Source organism: Calonectris borealis, chromosome Z (assembly GCF_964195595.1).
Source record: "Calonectris borealis chromosome Z, bCalBor7.hap1.2, whole genome shotgun sequence".
In the NCBI taxonomy this organism is placed as follows: Eukaryota; Metazoa; Chordata; class Aves; order Procellariiformes; family Procellariidae; genus Calonectris; species Calonectris borealis.
The window spans coordinates 81,358,256-81,382,368 of NC_134352.1; the positions used below are offsets into that span (position 1 = coordinate 81,358,256).

At 36.1% G+C, this 24,113-nt stretch overlaps 1 protein-coding gene across 1 annotated transcript in view; it reads right to left on the reverse strand.

Annotated features, from left to right (window-relative positions):
* Positions 1–24,113, reverse strand: part of LOC142075383 (GTP-binding protein Rit2) — a 175,722-nt gene that overhangs the window by 106,669 nt on the left and 44,940 nt on the right. Inside the window, exon 2 of the mRNA XM_075136612.1 lies at positions 16,741–16,797. Coding sequence (XP_074992713.1) covers positions 16,741–16,797 — 57 coding nt within the window. The remainder of the gene's footprint in view (positions 1–16,740; positions 16,798–24,113) is intronic.

Genomic DNA, 24,113 nt, shown 5'->3' on the forward strand with positions numbered 1-24,113 from the left:
CATATGTGAATATATGAATATAGGAACTGGGTAGTTAAAATAAATAGCTGGTAAAACTTAATTATTAAAGAAAATTATTCTTTTTTTTTTTTCCATCTAGACTATGGGCTTCTTTAGGAATTTTATTTCCTTCAAACAATAAAAAAAAAATAAAAATAGGTAAAAATTTCAGCTTAAAACATTATACTACTTTGCTTTAATTATACTGACCATTTACTGTTTTCCAGGGTAGGAAACAAAAAAAAACAAAAAAAGCTCCAACTGTTTTCTGAATGGCACCTATTCTTTTTTATTGTTAATTCTTTCTTCCTTTACTGAATATCTTATTTAAACCAAGAAAAACTGTTTTTTTTAAAAACGCACTTTTAAACTTTTTTCTCTTAATTGTTTGATTGTCCTCTGCAGTATTATGAAAGAAAAGGACAAATTCTTCCTTAAGCCTTTTGTTATCTGTCTTTTTGTGTGTAAAATGAATACATCCTCTTTTTTCGGCTTTCCTCTTTTATAGGACATCATTCTGGAGACAGAAGTACAATAATTAATGCAAGGTTGTGTTGTGATCTGTTATCTTAGCACTGGAGAAGCTAGATTCATAAAAAATATATCAAAGCCCTTTTTCAGCTACGAGCAGGTAACTGCTTCATGACAAATAGATTTGGATGGTGTACAATTTAAAGGGGAGTTGGAATGGGTTTTTCATTCGGCATTACAGACATGTTCCAGTTCCTGAAATATAGGTCAGCTGCTTCTTTCCTTCATTTGTTAATTCTGCTTATATTCTTTCTAAATAAATATTCTCTCTTCTTCTCTGTCTTATAGTCTATCAATTGCAGTTAAAACCAATCTGATTCTCACATATATAGACGAGCCAAAATATATTTTATTTGGCTAAGGGGGTGCCAAACCAGCAGAAGGAAGTCCAAGCTTAGTCAGCCACACCTGGAGTTCTGCCTCTCGTTCTCCCTGTGTGCCAAAAAGACATCAGGAGACCCAGCTCTTGGTATGCTTAGATTATCTGCTACATACACATTTTAATCCAGAGATGCTCCTGAATGTAGGACGATCATGAGTTTCTGGCTGGATGAGTGCTGTTTCTATTTACAACAAGGAATTTTTAAATAAAAAGAGAGTGGATGAACAGGGACTTAAACCACTGTTACCAACCACTACACATAAACTCCTATTTGAGATAAAAATATGCATGTCATAGGAATTGCCCATCAAAATACATTGGTCTTACAATTTCCCCTAGCATATAATTATTTTCCTGGAGTATGAGTGTTTTATAATTTGGGTGAACATTGCTATCAGCATTTTGCAGACAAGGACACCAAGTCACAGAGGTTGCCTTCCTATGAGCTATGCACACATGATAAGCAATGAATGGCTTAGAATAGTAGAATTGACAGATTTGATTGCCTTTTATTCTGTAAATACTCATGTAGATAGAAGTACCCTTTAAAATAAGACAAGTAGGAAAACTAGTACTAAACTGGTACCTAGGATACTTAAATATCCCATTTCCAGTTCTGCCTAGTGTTACATAATTCTAGATTATACCAGCAATTAAGAATACTTCAGATTATTCTTTCCAGTGCTGCTGCTTTTTATTTCTCAGCATTGAACTGCGTTTGCCATTATGCTGTCATTTGTTTAGCTTTGTCAGGTCTTTCTTCCAGGTTTTGCTCAGTTTTGTGTTAACAGCACAAGTTGCCTGCTCCCGCCTATAGAAGTGATGGTAACAGACAACATCGTTCTAGGCAGAAGAATCTTGCTAATTTTTTGCTGAACAGAGAAAAAATGACCTTTCCAAACTGGCTTTCCAAACCCACAGATAGAAACTCTTTCTTCAGTCACCACATGCTTCGAACATCTCTGCTGTTTCTATGAAAGAGAAGCAGGTAAGTAATGCAGCATTTAATACAGATAGTACCTCTCTGCTAGCCTTATTCTTGTAAAAAGACTATAGTGTAGGCCTTGAGAAAATTAAAATAATCTGAGAAAAAACAAAGCATTAGTCATGTTAAGTGCTTATTGTAAAAGGAATTCATACATTTATTCATTATACATTCAGTTGCATGATGAGAAACACAGCACTTTCTATCTTTCAGTTTTCATTTTAGCATTCAAATTACCATAAACATATTTTCAGATAAGATATTAAACCAAGGTCTTGGCCACGTACATCTTCAGAAAAGATTCTCTAACGTTGTTTTCAAATGGCCTTGCTAAATTCAAATGCATATTACTGTTGTACATTCCACCTCTCCTTATTAATTTCTATTGAAGATGCAATTCTTCGTTTCCCTTATTTAGCCTTTGTTCAGCATTATGACATGCTCTTAACTAACTACTGTGTTCTGTTTTAGAGGTTCTTATATCTTCAGAGGCACATAAAAACAAATCCTTGAGTGTTCATAAGATAATTCATGATTTCAAGGAGTAAAGATGCAAATAGAAATACAAGGTACTCCTACTTTCTAAGTCTGAAAACAAAAGAGCAGAACAACTCATAACTTCTAGTTGATTTTGTTCTCCTGAAACAAGCAGTGCTAATATCTTCAGTAGAAAGCAGAAGCATAACTAGACTATGCCCAGTTCCTCAAACAAACCTCTGCACTTAATCCTGTTACCATCAACGAAAAGTGGTGCCTAAATACCTGAGGGGGACAGGGCCTAAGTTACCTGTTGAGCATCTAGAATCGTTGCAGCGTAATAAATATTTAAGTTTAGGCCCAGTAAGTCCCATGCAGTCTGACTATTTGTTATTAGTAGTTTTTAACTGAGCCATCTTCATTGCCATACACCCGTCTCACTCCTTTAACTTAGGCTCTGGATGCCATTGACCGTACTCTGTCTGCATCTGGTTACAATAATAAAACTAAAAGCTTCCTCAACCTAATGGGTATTCTGTTTGGTTCTCACCTCACCGCAGTGCTCCTCTTTTAATGCCATTATGTATCTGTCTTAAAACAGCTGCTCTCAAATTAAGTTTCTCCCTCTTGTTGGGCTGCCTAATGTTTCAGATCTGTGCTCTGCAGGGCAAGACTGATAACACACAGCTGCTGGAGGAGCCTGATTGATTTTCAGCTTTGGGTACTTAGATGGCAGTTTTCTCGGTGACCTGAAATGCTCTCAGTGCCTTCTAAATTGGGAAATGGGTTATCTTTCTGTCTTCTTTTTTTTTTTTTTTTTTCCCCCCCCAGTTGTACTTATAGATATGTACAAGCACCTCTTCTTCAATGTCAGCTCGCAGTTTCATTACTGTGGTACCTTTTCATTCTCTGCTGAAAAGCAGGGCAAGCAAAAGCAACTTAATCTCACTTAGTCTGTGGTAGGCACAAAAAAGAAACGTTATCTGTGCTCTAAAAGGTTTTGTGTGAACAGAAATCTGAGAGAATTGAACTTTGAGTCAGTTAAATCTGGTTTGTCTTCTCCCTTTGGGTCCTCATTATCATGATGTTTGCTAACAAAACAGTTGGAAAAGGAGATAATGGCCTGGGTGGCTTTCAAGAAGAACCAAAATTAAGAGTGATATTGTTGCACAAAGTGTTGCATGGGAGAAGTTTTCATCTACATTTACTCATTAAGAAGGAGACAAAGCACAATGTACAACAGAAAATTCAAGGCAAGATATCCATTTTCAGGTGAAGAAGGTTAAAAATGTAAGACCTAAGTGGCCAGCAAGGCAAACACATCGCTACATTCTCTGGTCGTACAGCACCTTGCACACAGTCAGATCTCTGTCATCAGGGCTCAAAGTTTTTATATGGTGCAAATAAATTATAACGGTATATGTGAACATAACACCTTCAGTCTGCATTCATGGTAGCAAATGCTCCACAGAAATCAATCAAAGCCATCCACCATTTATAACAATAACTGACTACAAGAAACACCTTCTCCACTACTACCTGCCTTCCATACACTGAAGGCTTTCACACTGTTGACTTGGGTGCATCATAGTCCTTTTACTTCACTTCCGACTCAATATTCTGACACAACAAGTCAACAGATCCTTCTGCATCAAGTACTGATATTTATCCATTCCCATGAGGTGCTTCATTATAAGGAGATTAGACATATACACATACGTATGTGGTTTTATGTGTTTGTGCATTAGTATCTATGTACCTACGTATACAGAGAGAGACATGTAAGACAGAGTATCTGAATGTGTAAGAAGAGAGTATCATAAATTAATCCCTATGTGGAGCACCTGCAATGTGTAAAGCTACTTATCTAGTCCTGAAAAAATTCAGGACCAGGAGCAGATTGAAAATTAAACACACAAAAATCTAATACAAATGGCTTCTGCTGTAGAAACATAGGCTATTTTTATACTACTACACTATATATTAATTTTTTACTATTTGCAACATTTTATTTTCTAGTTGCAGATATGTATTTTCCCCCGAAAATGTAATTATTAATAAAAGTAAAATGCATGCTCAGAAGAGCCCATGAAAAACAGAATCGTTAAGAGTTCTGATCAAGTTCTAACTACAATTCATATAACCAAGATGAAGCCTAGAAAACAATGTGCCCCTCTTCCTTCTTTCCCATAGACATATGGATGGAGAAGCTGATTACATTTTTATATTACAACATATTGTGAAATGTAGGATTCCCCTGGATGTAGAATAGTCACCTCCTATAAATGTCATCACCTCAGCTTCTGCAAAGAGGCTGAGATACAGCAGAGATTTGGATAAAAGACTGACAAAGTCTATCTGAATAATTTGGCCTAAGAACTAGGCAGTGACTATCATTCATGATGCAAATGCTGTTAACAAAGCCACCATTTATGATTTTATTCTGCAAGCATGCACAGATGTGACTAAATTTATATAAACAATTATAAAGGATATGACTTGCTGCCCAGAAAACTTACTCAGCTCTTCTTCAAACCTTGTACTACAGTCCTTCAAACAGGTTAAATTTTGCTTATAAAGTGTCCCACCCATATGAATAAGACTATTCAAGTGACAAATATTTTTCTCAGAACCAGCTCTCAAAAAGAAAATATGATTTCTTATAAATGTTAACATTTTTGCAAATCAGGGCTAAAGATAACTCAGGCAAACCTTTGCCATAGCACTTTCTTTTCTGTTAGAAACCACTTGCAATATAGATAATGCTACTAATATTTAATAAAGGCATATCATTACTTTTTCTGCTTCCAGAAAAATGTCATTTACTTCAAAGATGTACATGAACAAAGTGAACAAAGTACTCCTGTTTAATCAAAACATGATAATTAACAGGAGTCCAAGTACCCTTATATTGGGGAACAAGAATAGCAGGTAGCAATTTCACTACTCTTTCAAGTCCAGGATTGTGCTGCTGAGTGGGAGGATCTGACAGCTACGAATTCACTTCTTGTCATTTCAGGGGGAGTAATTAACAAGTTGACTACACCTGCGTGGCTATTAGCCTGGATGGTGCCTTGGATTTAGTAAGGTGTAGATGGCTGCCGGCTTCCATGAAAGAAAGGTTAATGGAGACATTTGTCCTGTGATGAAGAATTTTGAATTGAGCATGATAAATCATCCACCTCTAGGAAACTATAACATGAGTGTCTCTTCCAATTTCAAAAATCATTTAAGGAACATTTGTACAAATCACTTTACACAGGGAATAAGTAAGCAAGTTTTCCACTGGTGACCCTATTTACGGGCTGCAAGTCTCACTTCAGCTCCTTCTTAGTTCATTATCCTAATCATAATTATCATCACTGTATGTGGGTTGTGATACCTATAACAGAACCACTGGGCTAAAGCCACAGGATGACTTAGGTGTTCACTCCAACTTCAGTCAATAATTCCCAGGACCTTTGAAACTCCTCAGTTGCCACATAACGTGACATTCCACCCTGCTTTAGCCCTAAGAACCTAGGCTTTCTTTACAGTATTTCACATTTGAGAGCATTATTCATGACTAACTTGAGATGCAGATGTTAGGGTGAGATGAATCATGCTCTAGAACTTCAGTACATTTATGTTATGAATTAGAAACCGCAACCTGCATGTGACTTCACTGTGGTTTATAGTTCTGGATAAACATACAAACTCTCCTGCCTCAATGTCACCAGCCAGATGGACACTTTGCTCGCCCTTAAATCCAGTCAGGATCTATAGACTAAGAGCTGAATTCCCCAGATTATTAGAGTGGCTCAATCCAATGAAAGTGTGTATATGAAACGCTACTAAAAACTCTACAGTTGTTAAGAACCTAAGAAGGAGCTGTTGTCCCAATTTTCTGAGAGGTCAGTGTTTGGAGTATCACTGTAGGCCTGAAGGGAAGCCTGAAGAGCTCAGCTCTGAAAATAAGCTCTTGTGTGATAAGAAGCAGCACTCTTCAACTCCTTTTGCCACTTCAGTTTATTAGGTGGATCAGTTAGAGACTTGGTGAATCAAAGCAGTGGGTGAGGATTGTTGGATTGAGTCAAATCAAAACCACCAGTTGCTGAGATAGAGGTCTTCTGCCTGTATGAAGCTGATATGAAAAAAAATAAATAGCCTATTTTGTGTAGAACAGACAAAAATATTTTAACAATGGTTTCTATTCTTGGCTTACTCTTTCCTGATTCTGAATGTGGTAGATAACATTATGAAAGAATTCTAATACAATGGTTTCATTATTATCATTATTACTAATATTACTGTTATTAAACAATATACCACAGAAATGTTTTGATATTGTCACAGTTATGAGAAAAGGCTTTTTTTCCTTCCTCAATTTTTATCTGGCTAATCAGTGCTTAAGAATAGCAACCACAAGGTCACACTTCTATACAGTTTTTAGTTATTTTTCTTCTCTCTATGTTTAGCAGATATGCAATTAAACTCAGAGGTTTCTAGGTGGAGTAGAAGGGTTATATACTGTGCTTTGATCCTCCATTGACACTTTATTCAGTGGAGAAGAAAGGATGGCCAAGGCAGGAATATGTCTTACTTCTAACACAAAGAGAGTTAATGGAGGATAGAAAATAATAAGTATGAACCATTAACAGTTAAGCGGTATTAGAGCTTTTTTGCACGCGAACACGCAACATAGGTCTCTCATGGCAACACACAAGAGAAACACTTTTCTCTCCTGTTCCAGCCATGGTAGGCAGATGTTGGGCAGAGATGTCTGAGGAATAGAGTTGTTCATCTGTTTGCTTGCTTTCAGAAACAAAGGAGAAAGGGAAGTCAGATCACTGGCCAGACTATCAATTAAGGTCATTCAGATTAGGTAAATGCTCCAAATGAGAATATAAAAAGTAGAGCCACAGAAGATCAACAGTCCATCTAATCCATTTTCCTCTTTTGGAGGGTGACCAATAGCCCAGGAAATCCTACAAAGATTTTTGGCATATTCTCTCAGCTTCCAGTTATTTGCACTTCAAGAGCCCTTCTAAACGGGAAGCAGCATCTTTGTTTTTAACAGCCCTTGATGGATTTTTTTCCCTCCAATAGTTTACCTAAGTATTTTTTGAATCCATCTACATTTTTGGCACAGATAATTATCCCCATTGTCTTTAAGAACAGAGGTCAACTTAGGAAGGAATTTTGGCTCACAGGCTGATGTCTGAGAGTAACTCTGCATGAGATGGTTGACTCAGTTTTCACATCTTACCTGTCCCAGAAATAAAAGGATCTCTTTTCTCCTCTTTCGTCCCCACTTATACTCCCATTTCCCCATAGGTGGTTCTACACTATCCCTTTTGCCACTTTTTGAGCTTGCTGAATTGTTTTTACTAAAATGATTAAACTCACTAACCTGGTAGACAACTATTCTGTGTCGGGGTGGCTTAGTTTTCTTCTGGACTACTGTTGAATCAGCCTGCAAAATTGTCTAATGAATGCCAGAGAGCCAATAAGGCTGGGAGAAGGGCAGAGATGAAGAGTGGGACTTCCTTCTTTTCCACACGAATGAGTTGTTAAATTTCGGCTCATCCCATCTTGCAAAACTACAACCTATTGCAGAGCCTCCAAAGTCTATTCCTAGTAGGTGATAGTTCATGCATCATTCCTTGTTCGTGATTTAGGGTAAAGAAATTAGACAGCTCTACACTAGGTCTCCTCTGTACACTATTTCCTTCCCTGAGACCTCACCGTGTGCTGCCGAGACTCATAACTGTAGCTGCTGCCTGGTACCACTGTGGCTGAAGTGAATCTGCTAGCATAGCTTCTGCGTTATGTTTTCTAAGGGCATGAGTGATGGACACAGACAGACAACTGCATTTCCAAGACTGATGAGCCTAAATGCTCATCAAGGTGTTCTGATTAACCTCCAACCTTCGAGCAGCTGTTCGGTGAAATGAGAGGGAGCAAATGACAAGTGTAGGAACAGCTCTCAGGGCCACCTACTCCCTAGAAAGACGTAAGACTGCATTTGGGTGTCTGCTATTGTTTCTATCAGAGATATTAGCAAAGGAAAATTACTAGATTAAGCACTGTTTCCCAAGTTTCTGAAAATGCTAAGTGACAGTGAGCTGTCACCTGGTGTAAACAGCCCTGAAATAATTGCATGATGAGTTGCATTTATAAGAAAACATGAATGTGACAAAGCAGTAGCAGACACTGAGTGTACGTCCAGGATTTTAGATGTGATTCATCTTGACTATGGACAGGGAAATGTAATTGGTTGCTTTGGCTATTTCTTACATGAAGTCTGCAAACTGTTTAGGACTGAATAATTGGCTTATTAAAGCAAAGTCCCAAGAAAAAAAATGTTTAACAACAGAGCTAGAGACCACGTATCTGAGTAACACAACATACTTAGAATGGGGCCAGACTGTTTCATTAATGAGGAAAATACTGAAGTTCTCAACAGAGGAAGGGGTAAAAAATCAAAGATCATCTTGAGCTGAAAATGCATCTAAGTTAGAGGATATAGCTCAGACTGAAGTGTTGAGAGATGATCCAACTATCATTAATCTGCTCTTTAGAGGGAAACTACCAACTTTACAAATAATCCTTCCCAAGAGAAATGGGATTTTTTTTTTAATCAATTTGTTTTCATCATAGAGAGAAAGATCTGCTATGGTTTTCCAGTCTCCATTCTCCATGGCTTCAAATAATTTCTATTTCCCTCCATGGTAGGATATAATAACAACACTAAGCAGAAGGTATTTTGTTGCCTCACTAACTGAGCAGCTTAGGCACTTTTTGCATTCTTAATTTCTTAGTACTACTCCCTCCTCTTCTATTCATGGGGTTTTTTTAATCTTACAGTGGGAGCACCTACGTTGCTAGACACATGCCAATGTTCTCCTTTCTTTTGCCACCTTAACAAGGATTCTGCATGGCAAGTCTCAATCTGCATTTTCCTCCCTTCACTGCAGGACATCTATCCAGACACTCAAGAGATATCATCATGATCTGTGAAGGCTCTTGTTCTGACAAGCTGTCAGGCAAGGCACTGCAATTCAGATTCAGGCACCTATGTTTAGACAGTTACAAAATATGTGTCTAAATGCAAGGTAGGGATCTACAATCCCCTTACACTTAATGGAAGTATAGACTCTATTCAGTTGCCCACACATGACTCTTGCTATTTGATACGCTCTCAGGAATCTTGTCTGGCTTTCCTTTACCGGACTAGAAGGGCTCTGGTGCCCCATAGGTCCTGTGTCACATCCACAGGGGGCCAGATGATGATGACACAAGTCCTGTGGGAGATCACAGCATTCTGGATCAGGAACCCAAACACAAGCAGGATACTGTAGGACATCTCAAATGGCTCTCGAAGCCTGTGATAAGGGAAATGAACAAAGACCTAAATCTCCACTCCACTCCTATATCTCCCTGAATCCCACAAAACCAGAAGCTAGATACACAGCTCATGTGCAGGCATTTTAATTTATGTGTCTGAATGTAAGACTTAGTCCTAACATAGTAGGCATAATCTCTGTTTGCTCTTCTTCATGCACGTAAGTCAAAATGCTTTATACCGAAATATTAACCTCTTAATGTGACGTATGATGCAGATAATACCAACAGATAGAAAAATGAATACTAATAACAAAACACGGGTTTAGGATTATGGTTCAAATGCATACACGTGTAATCTTATATATTCTCCATTTCTCGTTTTAAATTATAATGAATACAGAACACAAACAGGCAATTTAGCTATGTCTACGCAATCAGTCTGACTACCCTTGGAGACAGTCTTTGAAGACAAATTGTACTGGTTCCAGTCTCAGATAAGGCTACTAAATGGGTATGGAGAATGATGAATGAAAGACAGTGGTGACTATTTATCTATCAATCATATTATTTTGTCAAAAACAAAAATTTTGGAGCTCAAATCCAGTTCTGGCTTGTTCAGTCCAATCCAAATGTTTTACCTTCTACAGACAAATGAGAATGAAATTAGAGATGGAGTATACACGTCTTAGATAATAGTAGAAATGATCTAGAAACCTTTTGTACCCTAACATTGAATTTGAATAGTACTTTTATGGCAAGATGTCCCTCTCCTGATCTAGCAGATGTGTCCCATCTTTGTCTTCTTTCACTCTGTCATTACTAATGAGTTCGTATTTCCCTTGTTTTGTCCTTTTTCATTTTTGTGCCTTGAAAACAGATATAATATTCTTTACCACACAGATATTTTTTGGTACGCATTATACAACCTTAGAATATTTTCAGTCACATTTTATCTCTTTTCTCAAATTCACCCACGCATTTCCACCATCTTATTAAAGATGAGTTTAAATGTGTTTTATTTGATGCATTGGTGAATGCATTACTTCGTCAGGAAACCTCATGGAAATTCATGTGCTTAATGTTAAAATGCCTCCCATCCCACACCCATTTCAATTAAAGTGTGACATTGACACAGCCTTAATATCCTCAACTGCTCATTTGACACAATCTCATGCAGTGATATCTCACCAAAACAGGAAGCTGCTTTCGCATCTCGTTTGCATTATGTATTCATTTTAAGATTAGTCACATGGCTAATGAACATCTTGGAGGCTGTCCAGTTTGCTACACTATGTCATGCTTCCTTTTCTGCCGCTCTACTTGCATTAACTCTCTTTGATATTGCCAAAGACTGTAGAGTGTAAATTGCTCTTATCCATTTGTTCCAGAAAATGATCACATCCACTGCCACTTGGAAATTGTTCCCATTGTTGATTACAATTAAATATTAAATGTGCGCTGAAATAATTTCATTTTCATGAAGTGCTAACCTCTGAAATTTTGCCCACATACAGCCTAATACTAGAAGAATTTCCTCCTTCCCCTCCCCATTTCCTTACAAAAATAATATGCTTCTGTCTCAAAATTCTGAACCACAACGTTTGTAGCAAGCCTAAAATACAGTCATTATTCCCACTTTATTTTGAAGTGGCAATAAACTCAAAGTGACAGCATTAAAATTAGCACTTCAGATAGCATTTAACTTTTTAATCAATGTTTACTGTATATTTTAAACAAATACTGACACATCTATTTGTGTATTTATGTATACGCACATTTGTTTATGTCTGTATATAATGTCTGCAGTCTGAGTTTCTCAAGATTTTATCGGCTTCTCCAAGCTAAGACAACTAGCTAAAATAAAAGACAGTTTCATACATCAGAAGGGACCATTTATTGTAGTCATTTATTTTGACATTGTATGTCTGATCCACAGTGTACAGATGACTTCTCTGAATAAAATCCTATTGGAACAAAAATGCACCACTTATTTAAAAAAAAAAACAAACCCAAACAGAACAAAAAGTAGCCTCTTCCCCCAAATAAATCCATACTAGTCTTTAAAAAAGTCTTCAACTCAAAAAAGTGTTGGACTATCTATCACCACATCCAGGAAATTCTTCAAAAGTATAGATACACCTTCTATAAATGATAAAAACAGAAGGGAAAACATGTAAATAAGTCTAAATCTATTTGCATAGCTCTTTTAGGATCAAAATTAACACATTTGAAATGTATGTATTTGACATACAAATCTATGAGCACATATATAATGTAGCAACTGAAATATCCTCTCAACAAAAATTCTGCATAATCTCACAGTAGCAGCAGCTTTCTGTGATCAAAAAGATCCCCCGTAATCTTTCAAAAATGTCAGTGGATAACAGAAAAAAAGTTCTAAGTACAAAGCACCATTATATTGGAATTGTATATTTCTACTATATTGCTAGAGTCAGTGTAGAAAGGGAAAACTCTAATGCATTAGTAACATTATCTTGAACCACAATGAAAAGGAATGACAGGGAAAAACTATGTTCCTAGGGACTGTCACGATAAAGGGAAAAATAATGCCTCTGGATTTTTAAAGCTACATGATTATTACTGCACGATGTTTAGGATAAATTCCTAAATGTGTTTTTGGAGGGAAGCAGAAGTGGGAAGGAGAACATTGGCAGCATATTAAAGTGAAAGGACTGCTCTGTATTCTCTGGTCAGTAATAGTAAGCAGTTTTCACCATAGCCTCATGTTGGACGAGACAAAAGAGAAATATATTCTCATCTTTAGATTCCCTTGAAAGCTCACTGTCTTATCAGTTTACAGATGAAGTATAACATAAAAATAAAATAAGGAGAAAAAAAAAATCTTCCAAAAATCTTCAAAAGTCAATTTCCCATGGCTATGCTTCTATGGAGCAAGGAATAGGTCAGGACATGAAATGTGATCTTTATACCAAAAGAATCAAACTTCAGAACATTTCGTAGAATTGAAAAGATTTGGGCTTTTATGAAATAAAATATGAAAACCTGTTGGCAGCCATTTATTTTCAAGTCAAAGCAAACACTATTGTAGATTCCTTGTTTCAGCTTTTTTATGTGTTCCTAACTGATCATACAGGAAGGTTTTGTGGATCCTTTGTACGGACTGAATGGTTTGGTTCTGCTTTTCAACTAGAATATCAACCAGATTATACCAGTCCTATGCTCATGTGCTTTGGGAATGGTTTATTGTCCCCTGTCTTCTTTACCTAGATGCAAATGTATTTCACAAGAATCTACAGAGATGAAAAACAGCTGAAATTATTATTCCACTCCCATGTCAATGCTTAAGGTGGACAATGAAATGTTAAAATGGACAAAGTTGTTATAAACATTTAGTAGCCCCAGGGGTCGCTGAAGTCTCTCCTGTAAAACAGAAAGTGATAGACTTCAGGGATTTAAAAGACTATGATGTTATTTAAAAAGGCCCCTCCATTTTACACTCCCTCACCTCCCCATTTCTATTAGGACAGCTCTTAGAAAAAGCCCCATGAAACGCAAGGAAGTACAGCATCAATTCTGTCAGCGCTACCTACTGAAATCGTGGCTAAATTCACACAGTGAAGTATCGTGATCACTACTGCCACAATTTCACACCATAGAAAACATAGAGAATGGAGTTGCTAGTGCAAGAAAATTAGGAAAAATATGTAGGTATTTATTAAATTCTTATGTCCATGTAAAGCAAAAGAAACAATAAACCTTATCTTAAAGCTCAGCTGGAGCTTTATAGTAGACTCAACAGGTTGGCTAATACGGAAAATCCATGGACTATCATCCAAACACTTCATAGAACTTTTTTTGTTACTTCCAGAGAATATCACCCTCTCAGTGACACCTACGGAAACTGTTGTTCCTTTAAATGCCCAAAGACAAATAAAACCACAGGTAGGCAGAATATGTTATTTCCAAAGAAGTACACTAAAATCTGAGGTCAGTACGCCCAGAGAAGTTCAGGACAGCTGAACAGTTCCATAAACAGGATACAAATTGCTGCGGAATGAAAGTAGCCAAAAATGTATAACACAAAAGAAAGGCAATATATTGATATCCAGAGAGATCAGTGATCTCACACACAGCTGAAAAGCTATGTTCAATTTTCTGCTTTGCCACTCCGCTGGAGTGAAGGTACATTTTATATGCGGCCTGTTTTTTTCTTTCCTCATCACCTGCTGCTGGATTACTGTGAGAAACAAAACTCTGACTGGACAGATCCCTGTTCTGCCCCAACATGATAACTTCCCCACGACACAAAGCATCTGTTCGTGGCTAGCTTCTTGCGACCTTCGAGGAATAACATCTCCTCTAAGCAGCTCCTGGCATCAGCATAGTCTTGGCCCTGGATATGCTTATTCTGGATCAGCTAATATTTTTTTAGTTAAAAAAATAGTTAAAATATGCCTATCAGTGGATGTACAAAAAAACATGAGATGAATTCTGTGATTTGAGACCAGCGGCTCAAAAGTAGTAAAAGCAATCTCAACAGTATAAACATTTTCAGTGTACTGAGATTCTTAAATGATTTGTTTGTTATTACAGGTCAGATAAGAAGTTATTCCTTCTATTTAATTTTTGGTTTTGTGTCCAATATTGAGGGGTCATACCACATATTTACTCAAGAGGAAACGTACGTACTTAGCCCAAGATTATACTCTGCTGTTTAGTACATGTTTTAAAGCATGAATAGAAATAAACCTTTCTCAGGATGTCCTCAACATGTTCTGAGAGACAGAAGTGCTGAACAGATAAAAGTGTCGTAATTCCAATTCTGCCTCTAACCAGCTGTGTGAGTTTGAATTCAATATTTCATTTCTCTGTTCCCTATCTCCCTCTCTCTTCTCCTGTTTAGAGTGTTGGTTTTACCGAGTAGAAGCTGTCTCTTAGTCAAGGAGACCTTCATCCTGATTAGGTACTCTAAGTATTCCTGCAGTATGTACTTATAATGCATGACAAGCTTTCCTTCTCTTTATGATTATCTATTATTCATATTGTGGTAGTGTCTAGAGACCAATAAGTTAAGATTATGGCAAGATACAATATATGGATAAATACAGATGGCAGGTGGATAGTTAATAATAAAGATGGGTGTATGTACATAACTTAATTGTGTTAGTAACTACTAATGCTCCTCTTTTCCAATTAGATCTAATGATTATTTTTTTCCTGAGTGCAACAAATGAATTTGTAACAATTCCATAATAGTTTTGCCTTCTTTAGAGTTGACACATCTCATTTTTATTCTGTAATGTTTTTAATAGTTATAAAATTACTAATGGCATGAAGAGTTTATACATCTTTTTTTTTTCCATCATTAAAATACCACAATTTACCAGGAGTTAATATCCAGTAAATGCGGAATACTATAGAAATAATAAATTAAAAGAAATACTACCATTAGCTGCTCTACTTAGCAATGCAGTAATTCTACACAAGTTAAACTTGAGTTTGAAATATTTGAAAATTTCAAAGATAACAAAAAATTGTTTTGGCTGAGGGAGTCGGAAAACCCTTTTTTTTTTTTTTTTCCAAAGCAATCTTTGTAAATGTTAATATTTTTAATGCCTCCCACTTATTAGGCCCAGATTCTGCCATCTTCTCCTAGGTATAACTAAATATTACACATGGATAATCCCTATAAATGCAAGGGCTTTTTAGTATAAGTAAAACTAACTAATAAACCACCCTTAAATGAATAAACATTCAGTTCTGCTGATTTCTACTTCGATGTGACATATATTTTTACTACATTCATTGATATTAATGATTATAGTAGTGCCTAAAAGATGCTCAACAACAAGAAAAAACCTAGCTTTTTTACAACCATTCTTGACAGAGTCACAGAATGGTTGAGGTTGTCAGGAACCTCTGGAGGTCATCTGGCCCATACCCCTGTTCAAGCAGGGCTACTTAGAGCAGGTTGCCCAGGACTATCTATACAGTTTTGAGTATCTCCAAGGATGGAGACTCCACAATCTTTCTGGGCAACTTATGCTAATGCTCTCCTGTACTCAGGAGCCCAGAACTGGACATGGTACTCCAGGTGTGGCCTCAACAGTACTGAGTAGAGGGGAAGGATCACCTCCCTCAACCTGCTGTCAACACTCCTCCTAATGCAGTCCAGGATACCATGAGCCCTATTGCTGGCTCATACACAACTTGGTGTCCACCCGGTGTCCAACAGGATGTGAACAGTTGATACCTAATACAACAGGAATCTGGGGCTCTTCAGGTCATTAAATTACCTACTTTTATACTCTGTAAATATCTTCCAAATCTGTACCCAACTTAGAAGGGGGGAAACATTTGAAATGTTTTAATGAGACACAATTTTTGCCACAGCCATTTTGTATTAAGTGATTTAGAAACAGAAATTCAGTTCAGTCAACCAGAATTCATTCTAGATCTCTCTTCCAGCTCAGACTGTCCCATTGTACTCCAGCCATATAGTCATGCAATGGTCAGCATCTAGAGATGATGACTTTCAGTGTAATGCAGAGGTTACAATGCAGGTAAACCCAATGGTGTTAGTAGAGTATGTGATCCCAGAGCACAACTCCAGTATATTAAATTCAGTAGGCACTTGATCTTTCTAGAGAAGGTCAACTAAGAGTTTAAAAGTGGAAAACAGTACTAAAATAACAAAACTTTAAAAGGCACACTCCAGACTGGAGTCTTTACATTATTTTAGTATTTTGAAAGATTGCTTTCTATCTTGTAAGATTTTCAGTTTCTGTGATTATAATTACACAGCCATTAATAGTTATAGAATATGAAGCCACAAATCTGTTGTTGAAAGAGAGAAAGAGATTTTGTACAAAGCATATCAGGAAGAACTAACTGTGGTATAACCATAACACAATTTAATTTTCAGCACAAAATTAAGGTTTAATCTAAAGTTTACAAACTTGCTTCTATCTAAGTGCTATTTAGGAGCAGCTTCTCATTGTATGGCAATCTTGAATAGGCAGAGAGGTTGAAGAAGAGAATACTCTCTACTCACCTATAGTTGGATCATGATAGTCAGGGAACCGATGACTTATGAACTGCATTGTCATTGCTGGAAAGGAGAAAGACAGAGGGAAGAAGAAAGAATTATATTACTACCTTTAAATGACAATAGGGAAAAGAACAAGCAGAGAATTCACTCATCCGAATATCAGCTCAGAAAGTGAGTTAAAAGTCAGTCTTATGTCTAAAGCTGCAAGAATGCATTGGCATCACAGTGATAACTAAGTACTGATAAATGGAAAAAAAAAAATTAATTCAACTTCTTTATTTGTCTTAATTTCTTCCTTTGTAAACTGCATTTTGTCAATTGCTGTATTAAAATGTTACATCTTTTTAACACTTGGTAACTACGGTTAACCTGATATTGTCTACAGATGAAAATTGTCATGAAGAAAACATAAAATGTAATTTATAAGGCTGATTCGTAAAAGTTTTTATGATGTTACAAAATGCCACTAACTGCAGTACCTGATCTGATTTCTGGTGCATTTTAGGAATACCTAACTCATTAAACTTGACACAGCAGACAAATGCTTCTGTTAACCACCTAGAGCTTGGTTTCTTCTGAACATTGTTTTATGGTTAATGCTACCTGCTTACAGAAATTTTAGGAAAGTTACACAAGTCTTCAGAAAAATTGCTTTGCATCATTTGGAACAGGTGGCGCTCTGGAAATTAAATTCCAATTTATGTAGAAAGCCAGAAGCATTTATATCCTGTCCAACCATGAGTTTCCAACATGTCGTCTAAAGTTCATGGACTTTGAATAATCGCAAAAGTAGGCTTGCATATTCAATGGTCACAGTCATACCATCAGTTATCAGAACAATATGGGAAGTTATGTTATCTTTGATGTCTTTCTTCAGGAGTTTGAATCTCAGCTCATTTAAAAAGTAAAGGAATCTACCTAACACTGAGAGCTGTGAAAAAAAGACCTTCAAAAGTGAAGTAGGTGAATTCCAATTGAACAGAAGGGTAAAAAAATAGGACCCAACAGATTTTTTTAAAATTCTGCTTGATTTTTAAGTCAATTTCATTATTTTAAATTTTCATGGCTTTTTTAATGCCTGCATTAAAATTCCACTATAGTTCCTATGTGGCCATTTGTTTAAAAAGAAGTACCCTACCTGAATGATAACTATCAGTCACAACAAGTTAAACCAAACATGAGATTCTGCCTTATGTCTTGAACATCTCAGGTACCTTCAATAGCAGAGGTTATGAACGAGAAATGTGACATTTTAAAAATTCTGCGTATAAATACATCAATTTTTAAAAGAGCATTGTTTTAGTTTAATGTTTGTCCTCCTTATATTTTCAAGAATCAGGGGGTTAAGGAGATAGTTTTACAAAATGATACAGACAAAGAGTATTAAACATTTATTACCATGTTAATAAATTATTGCATCTTTAGTGTAGACAAATATAAATGTTAAGAAGCAGCATTATAAATTCATAGTAACTCAGAGAGGGTAACTGTGTAAAAAAAGCTCATTCAGTCTATACATATTATAGGGGAATAAATCTACTTGCAGTGATACTCATGTCTTCTATATTATCTGTTGTCAGATGCATTACTTTTAAGTACTGTGTATGTTTGGACACTTTCATTTCCAGGACACCTGTTTTTTTAATCACAACAGATTTTTAGGCACCTCCATCTGATAACTGTTAGTGGTTTATGAAGAATAAATTGATGCCTAATGTGATCTGCCTAGTTTGCTCTGAGAAGCACAGGCAGCTAGCAGAGATGCTGTTCATATGGTTTATGCCTACACATTTTGAGCTTTCTGAGGGCCCATACCACAAATGAATTCAATTTGTTTCACTACCTGCTGGTTTTTCTTGCCAAGCTTTTTTTTAAAAGCAAACTACTCTGTATCTTATCTAATTCTGTTTCCTTTTGGAGCTATGCCTGCGTCACAAAATCTGTTGTTACAACTGAAACAGAAATTCTCAGAGGATACCCAGAACTAACGGTAAACATTTTTCCTCTCTCCTGAGACAGCCCCAAATCAATACATACCCTCATTACATTCACAGGATCTAAGAGGACTGAAATAATTTGGAAGCATCATAGTGACTTTCAACAGTAACGTGCAAAATGTTAGCCACTGGGACATGTAAAATTTATATCTCCGAGACCACTCTGTGTGTGTGAATATGCATCGTCAAAATTTTCACAGGAACCTAGGCTGCACACAGTGCTTTAGAGGCAGATCTGAAGAGGAACTTACGTCTTGTAATGTCAAGTGCAACAATACTGACCTGTATACACCTGACCCTAGTCTCAGTCCAGAGCTCTACATGAGCTGACTTGGCTATATCTAAAATGAATCCGGAGAGGTACAGAATTTGAGAAAGGTGTTCACTGAAGCACTCTGTATGAAGAAATGAAAACATCATACAGCGAGCTGGCTAGGAAAATGGTGAATAAAAGTCTCTTTTTATATGCTTTTTGTCCCACAACAGCTTCCATGACAGCTCTTCGTCAAGGGCTCCTCCTAACCGCCAGGGTAAGGAACCTCTTTGGCCTCTTTAGTGCTTGTCACCTCTTGCATGGGGGATTAGCACCCTCTCCCAGAAATAGGTTACATGGTTTGGTTTTCTCAGACGGAAGGCATTGAGGTACAGTGTCTGATCTTTTTAATCACTGTATTACAATGTAAAATAAGGAAACTGGGGTATAAAAGGTGAGAATTGCAACCCATCTTCCTCTGTGTGTTCTTTAAAATAAAAATTAGCTTCTTCTGTTAAACCCTACTGAATATTAGTGCAGCAAGCATTTTCAGAGCAGTCATAACAGGCCACTTTTCCTAAGGGAAAGGAACAACTAGCTTTTGGCTTTAAACAACAAACCCCTTACTCCACGAGGATGGAGGACAAGGAATTCTCAAAACATCAGGTCTGATGTACAAAACCAGTTGTGTCCAGATTTACCAGACAATCCAGGTTTGGCTGCTGGACATGCAGAAATGAGTTCTGAATGATGGTCAGAAGTTGGTGGAATGCTTCCCAGACCAAAAGAAGGCTCAATCACTGCTGATATGTAACCATACAACTCAACTGGAGCCTTGGGAATTGGATCTGCTTTTATATATATATATATTATACCCAGCTCTAACATCAAATCCAAAGTAATTTTCCAGAGCAAATTAATTTTGAAAACTAATACCAAAATGGTCTGGGTACTCCATGCTGCTTTATGAAAATATTTTCCTTGATTCCTCCCTTTTTTCCTTATCCATTATCCGTATTTCCATATAAATTAACACTCACACCTAACAAATCCAAACCATCATCAGATATTGTTGTGGCCATTTTCCTTTGGAAATCCAAATAATACTGCTCCAAATTTTTACAGATCTATAAATTAAGCACCTTTAACTCTAATTTATACTACACATAAAGCACTGTATCAAAATGTGCTTTTAAAGCAGGATATTAAAACAGAATAAATAGATAAGACTGATATTTGAATAAATACATATACATGTCAAAGCAGAGTCAGTTAAAAATGGTAAAAAAAAATCAAACAAAACACCTTTTAATCCATAGCAGATATTGTGAAACATTTTGAATTGCAAGTTGCCTGAAAATTTTTAATGAATATTTTACAACACTGTGAAGATCATTCCATTTAAATGGGACATGTACATCACATGGTAACTACTATAAGTAAAAGGATCATTGTTTGAGATGAATAGTATCGTCCTTCTATCCATCTGTGGCTAAGCAAGTGCAGATTACCTCAGTTGAATAAATGTAAGCTTGATATGCATGAGTAACTATGTAACCTTAAAGTTCTCTTGTGTTTTCAAAGTAAAAAAGGGGTTCAGATCCTGCATTTCATTTTTGGTTGTTTCCAATTATGCTTATCCAATGCTCATTAACTATCTAGAATGGTATACATGATATCTATGCTGGCACTGAAATATATATGTTTCTTATGAATAAGAAACTTAGTCCTGTCCGCTGTTTTCAATATAATTCCTACTCTCTTCCTAATAATAATTTATTTACCTCCCAGTAGGAAATGTTATGCTTAGAAAAAGGCTGAGGTTATATTACTTACTCTAAAGCATCCTTTTGATCAGTGTAGCAATACTAAATTTCATGTAAAAGAAGGTATCAACTTCTAAAAATATATGTGTTTGCATGGGCCCACAGGCTAATAGAAAAAATGCTTCAATACCCATGCAGTTGTGCAAGCAGGTAGAGTAGAATCCTGCTGTCCTTCTAATTTGTTCTAACTTTGATTTGTAGCGACAACTTTGAAAGTAGTCCTACACTTATTTTTCAAAGCTGGGTAGTATGTTGCTATTTTACACAATATTCTTTATGGTAATAATATCCCTGATATGAATATTTCATCCTGAGCTCCCTGTCCCTCTTTATTCACGCAAAAACTTCCACATATTTATACTCTCCTGGGTGCTGTGTATGACTGTATATTAATCCGTTTCCAAAAGCATCTTTACCCTTATCACAAAATTCTACACTTTAAATAGTCTAACAAACGACCACAGTAGTTGTAACTCAGAGATCTGTGATTCCATATGGTTGATTCACTTTAGTTTAGATCTACTATTCAAGTGGACCTTTAACTTGTATATTTATAAACATTGAGATTTCAAAGATACCAGCATAGAAGACAGGCCTAAAAATAATCTAATATGATAAAGTCAGTGGACTTATAGATTAGTTCATGAAGCTCATGAAAAAAGAAGAAAGCATATAGGTATTATTAGCATAGAGAAGGTAGCAAAGAAGCTAAAGTCTAAAAACAGAACAGTAGATCATATTAACAAAGTATGCACCATAGGAAGAGACTTTGTAACAGAACAGAAAAAGTGATAAATATGCTAACAGTTCAAGAGACATCCTTGCCTGTATCAATCTGTAAAATTAAATAACTTTCTAAAAACATGGCCAGGGCATGTTGAACATACCTGATTTTATTCCTTTGATAAGGTGTTTGTATATAACTAAATATGTAAAAATGTTACAGTATCAAAGTTAGACTATTCCAGCAACTAAACAAGCTATTATTTTATCTCTGAAATACTGGATAGTTTGAACAGTTCTGGTCTTTCTGATGGTTTCAAACCCACAAGACCCTAGGTATCACCTTCTAAAATGTATGATCTTTTCAAATGTTCATGTCTGAAAACTGGAAAGTTTACTTCTGTTTCATTGGCTTGGAAAAATGACAAACATCCTTATAACTAACTCTTTTGGAGCTCATTCCTGAATTTTTAGATTGATTTGTCAAGTATAAAGTCATTTGCAATCATTCTTCTGCCCATTGAGTCTTATCAAATAGACTTTGTAATAACAATGTGCAAACATGTACATGATGAACAGCAAGAAGTGAAGACAGTAGTTTTTCCAAAATCTTATCTGCTCTCAGAATTACATTAACACTCAGAGCAACTTTGAATGGCTGGAGACATCAATAATGTTAGAATATATTGTGGAAAAAAAAAAAAAAAGAAAAAGTTAAAAAAACTCTAAATATAGTCTGAGGAAGATTTCATGTATGTTCAGTTTCTGCAAGTTTAATAAATCAAGGTTAAAGGCAACCAAGAAAAAGAAAAGCTATTAAAGCTATTAAAGGGAAATTTTACTGTGAAACAAACGGGAGACGCTAGCTATGAATAAATTGAGGCTACAAATTAGAAAATATTTCTAGCCACCAGATGAGGGATTTTCTGAAACAGAATTCAAACATGGATGGAAAAGACAAGAAACTTCTTTGATTTTAAGTTGCTTCTTAAGTGAAAGGATTGCATTGAATCAGTGACACAGAAGGTTTTTTTGGAGAATTTTCTCTTGTATTCTCAATTTCAGGTGGGGAAAACATTAATTTATTGTATGATATTTTAATATAGATAGCATCTATAATCAGGTCTTCAACTAACACCAGTGATGGAAATGAATGTTTGCTTTCCTAAACTACTATGTGCTTTTGATCTCAAACGTTTTATGAAGAGCCTCTTGCTTTCCAGGGGTAAGTTTCCATATGGAAAACATTGCTTTGTAATAACCAGGGATAACTTAAATGACCCTATGTTTATGATATACTTGTGTTGGGGAAAAAAAAAAAAAGAATCTGAGAGAACTTCATATACAATGTATGCAGTCAAAGCCAGCCCATCTACAGCCTTTGCTGTTTTGAACAAAATGTGTTGGACTTCTAAGTTACTGCACTGTTATCTTTTTTCCTACCCCTTACTAAGTAATCTTAGGAGATAGCAGACATCTTTACCAGATGACAGCTTTCCAGGTCACAAAGGACTATGTGATTTGAGTACATAATTTGTATTTATTTTATCTATGCACAGTATGTTTTAAAATAAATAATTGACAGCAGTAGTCACCTGAACCAAAACAAAAGGAGTCAGAATGATGAAATAATGTTGTTTCATTCAAGTGCTTCGCTTCAGTGTGAACCAAAATTGCCAAACAACATCTACAATGTCAAAGGTGAAAGAGGTTGGTTGATGTCAGTGGAGAAAAAATCATCCAAACCACCAGTCTTCCATGATGACATGTAGCTAACTTGATTAGATGGAGATCAAACCCTTTATCTAGAGGAGTATGTGAATGACCTGCCTCACACTGAAATCAACAGGATTACCCATTGTACCATTGTTGAGGTAGTGTTGTGTTAGACCTGAGCACTGAACATCCATAATGGCTGAAGGTTATTTCTACCAGAAGGTATATGACAAGAGTCTTGAGGAGTATCTGTTTCAGTCAAAAAGACGAATGAGGAGAAGAGTGATGTCTAATGCAGGGTATTACAGAGATTTAAGAAATTTTAAGAGTATGGGGAAGGTAAATAGAGAATGATTATTTATTCTATCACCATATGAGGCAATATTATGTAGCAATAAAATATTTTTGCACATTGAGTATAGTTAACTGCATGATTGTCCCATGACATGGTAAATGGCAGACCGTATTGCTGGATTAAAAAATTTGATTTTTTTAAAACTGGTTCTAATAAATTTAAAGATCTCACCCCATGATAAGACACTCTTATCTTCATACTGCTGGAGGATGTGAAGTTTTTCCAGGAGAAATTTTAATATCTTTTGTTTTGTTCATATATTCTTCCCCAAACAACCACTACAGGCTAGATTCACTAGGATACCAGCCCAAAGGCACCTTTGTTCTGATCCAGTACATTTTTACATTGTTATACCCTGTAAGAAATAGGATAAGAGCTTTACTACATCATTTCAGGGAGGAATGCTGCAAAGTCTGTGAGCTGCAATTATTAATTTTTTAGGTGTTACAATGTATTATTTATTGAGCGTTGGCTGTGAAATGAAGGCAAGTTAAATTTTATTTCTC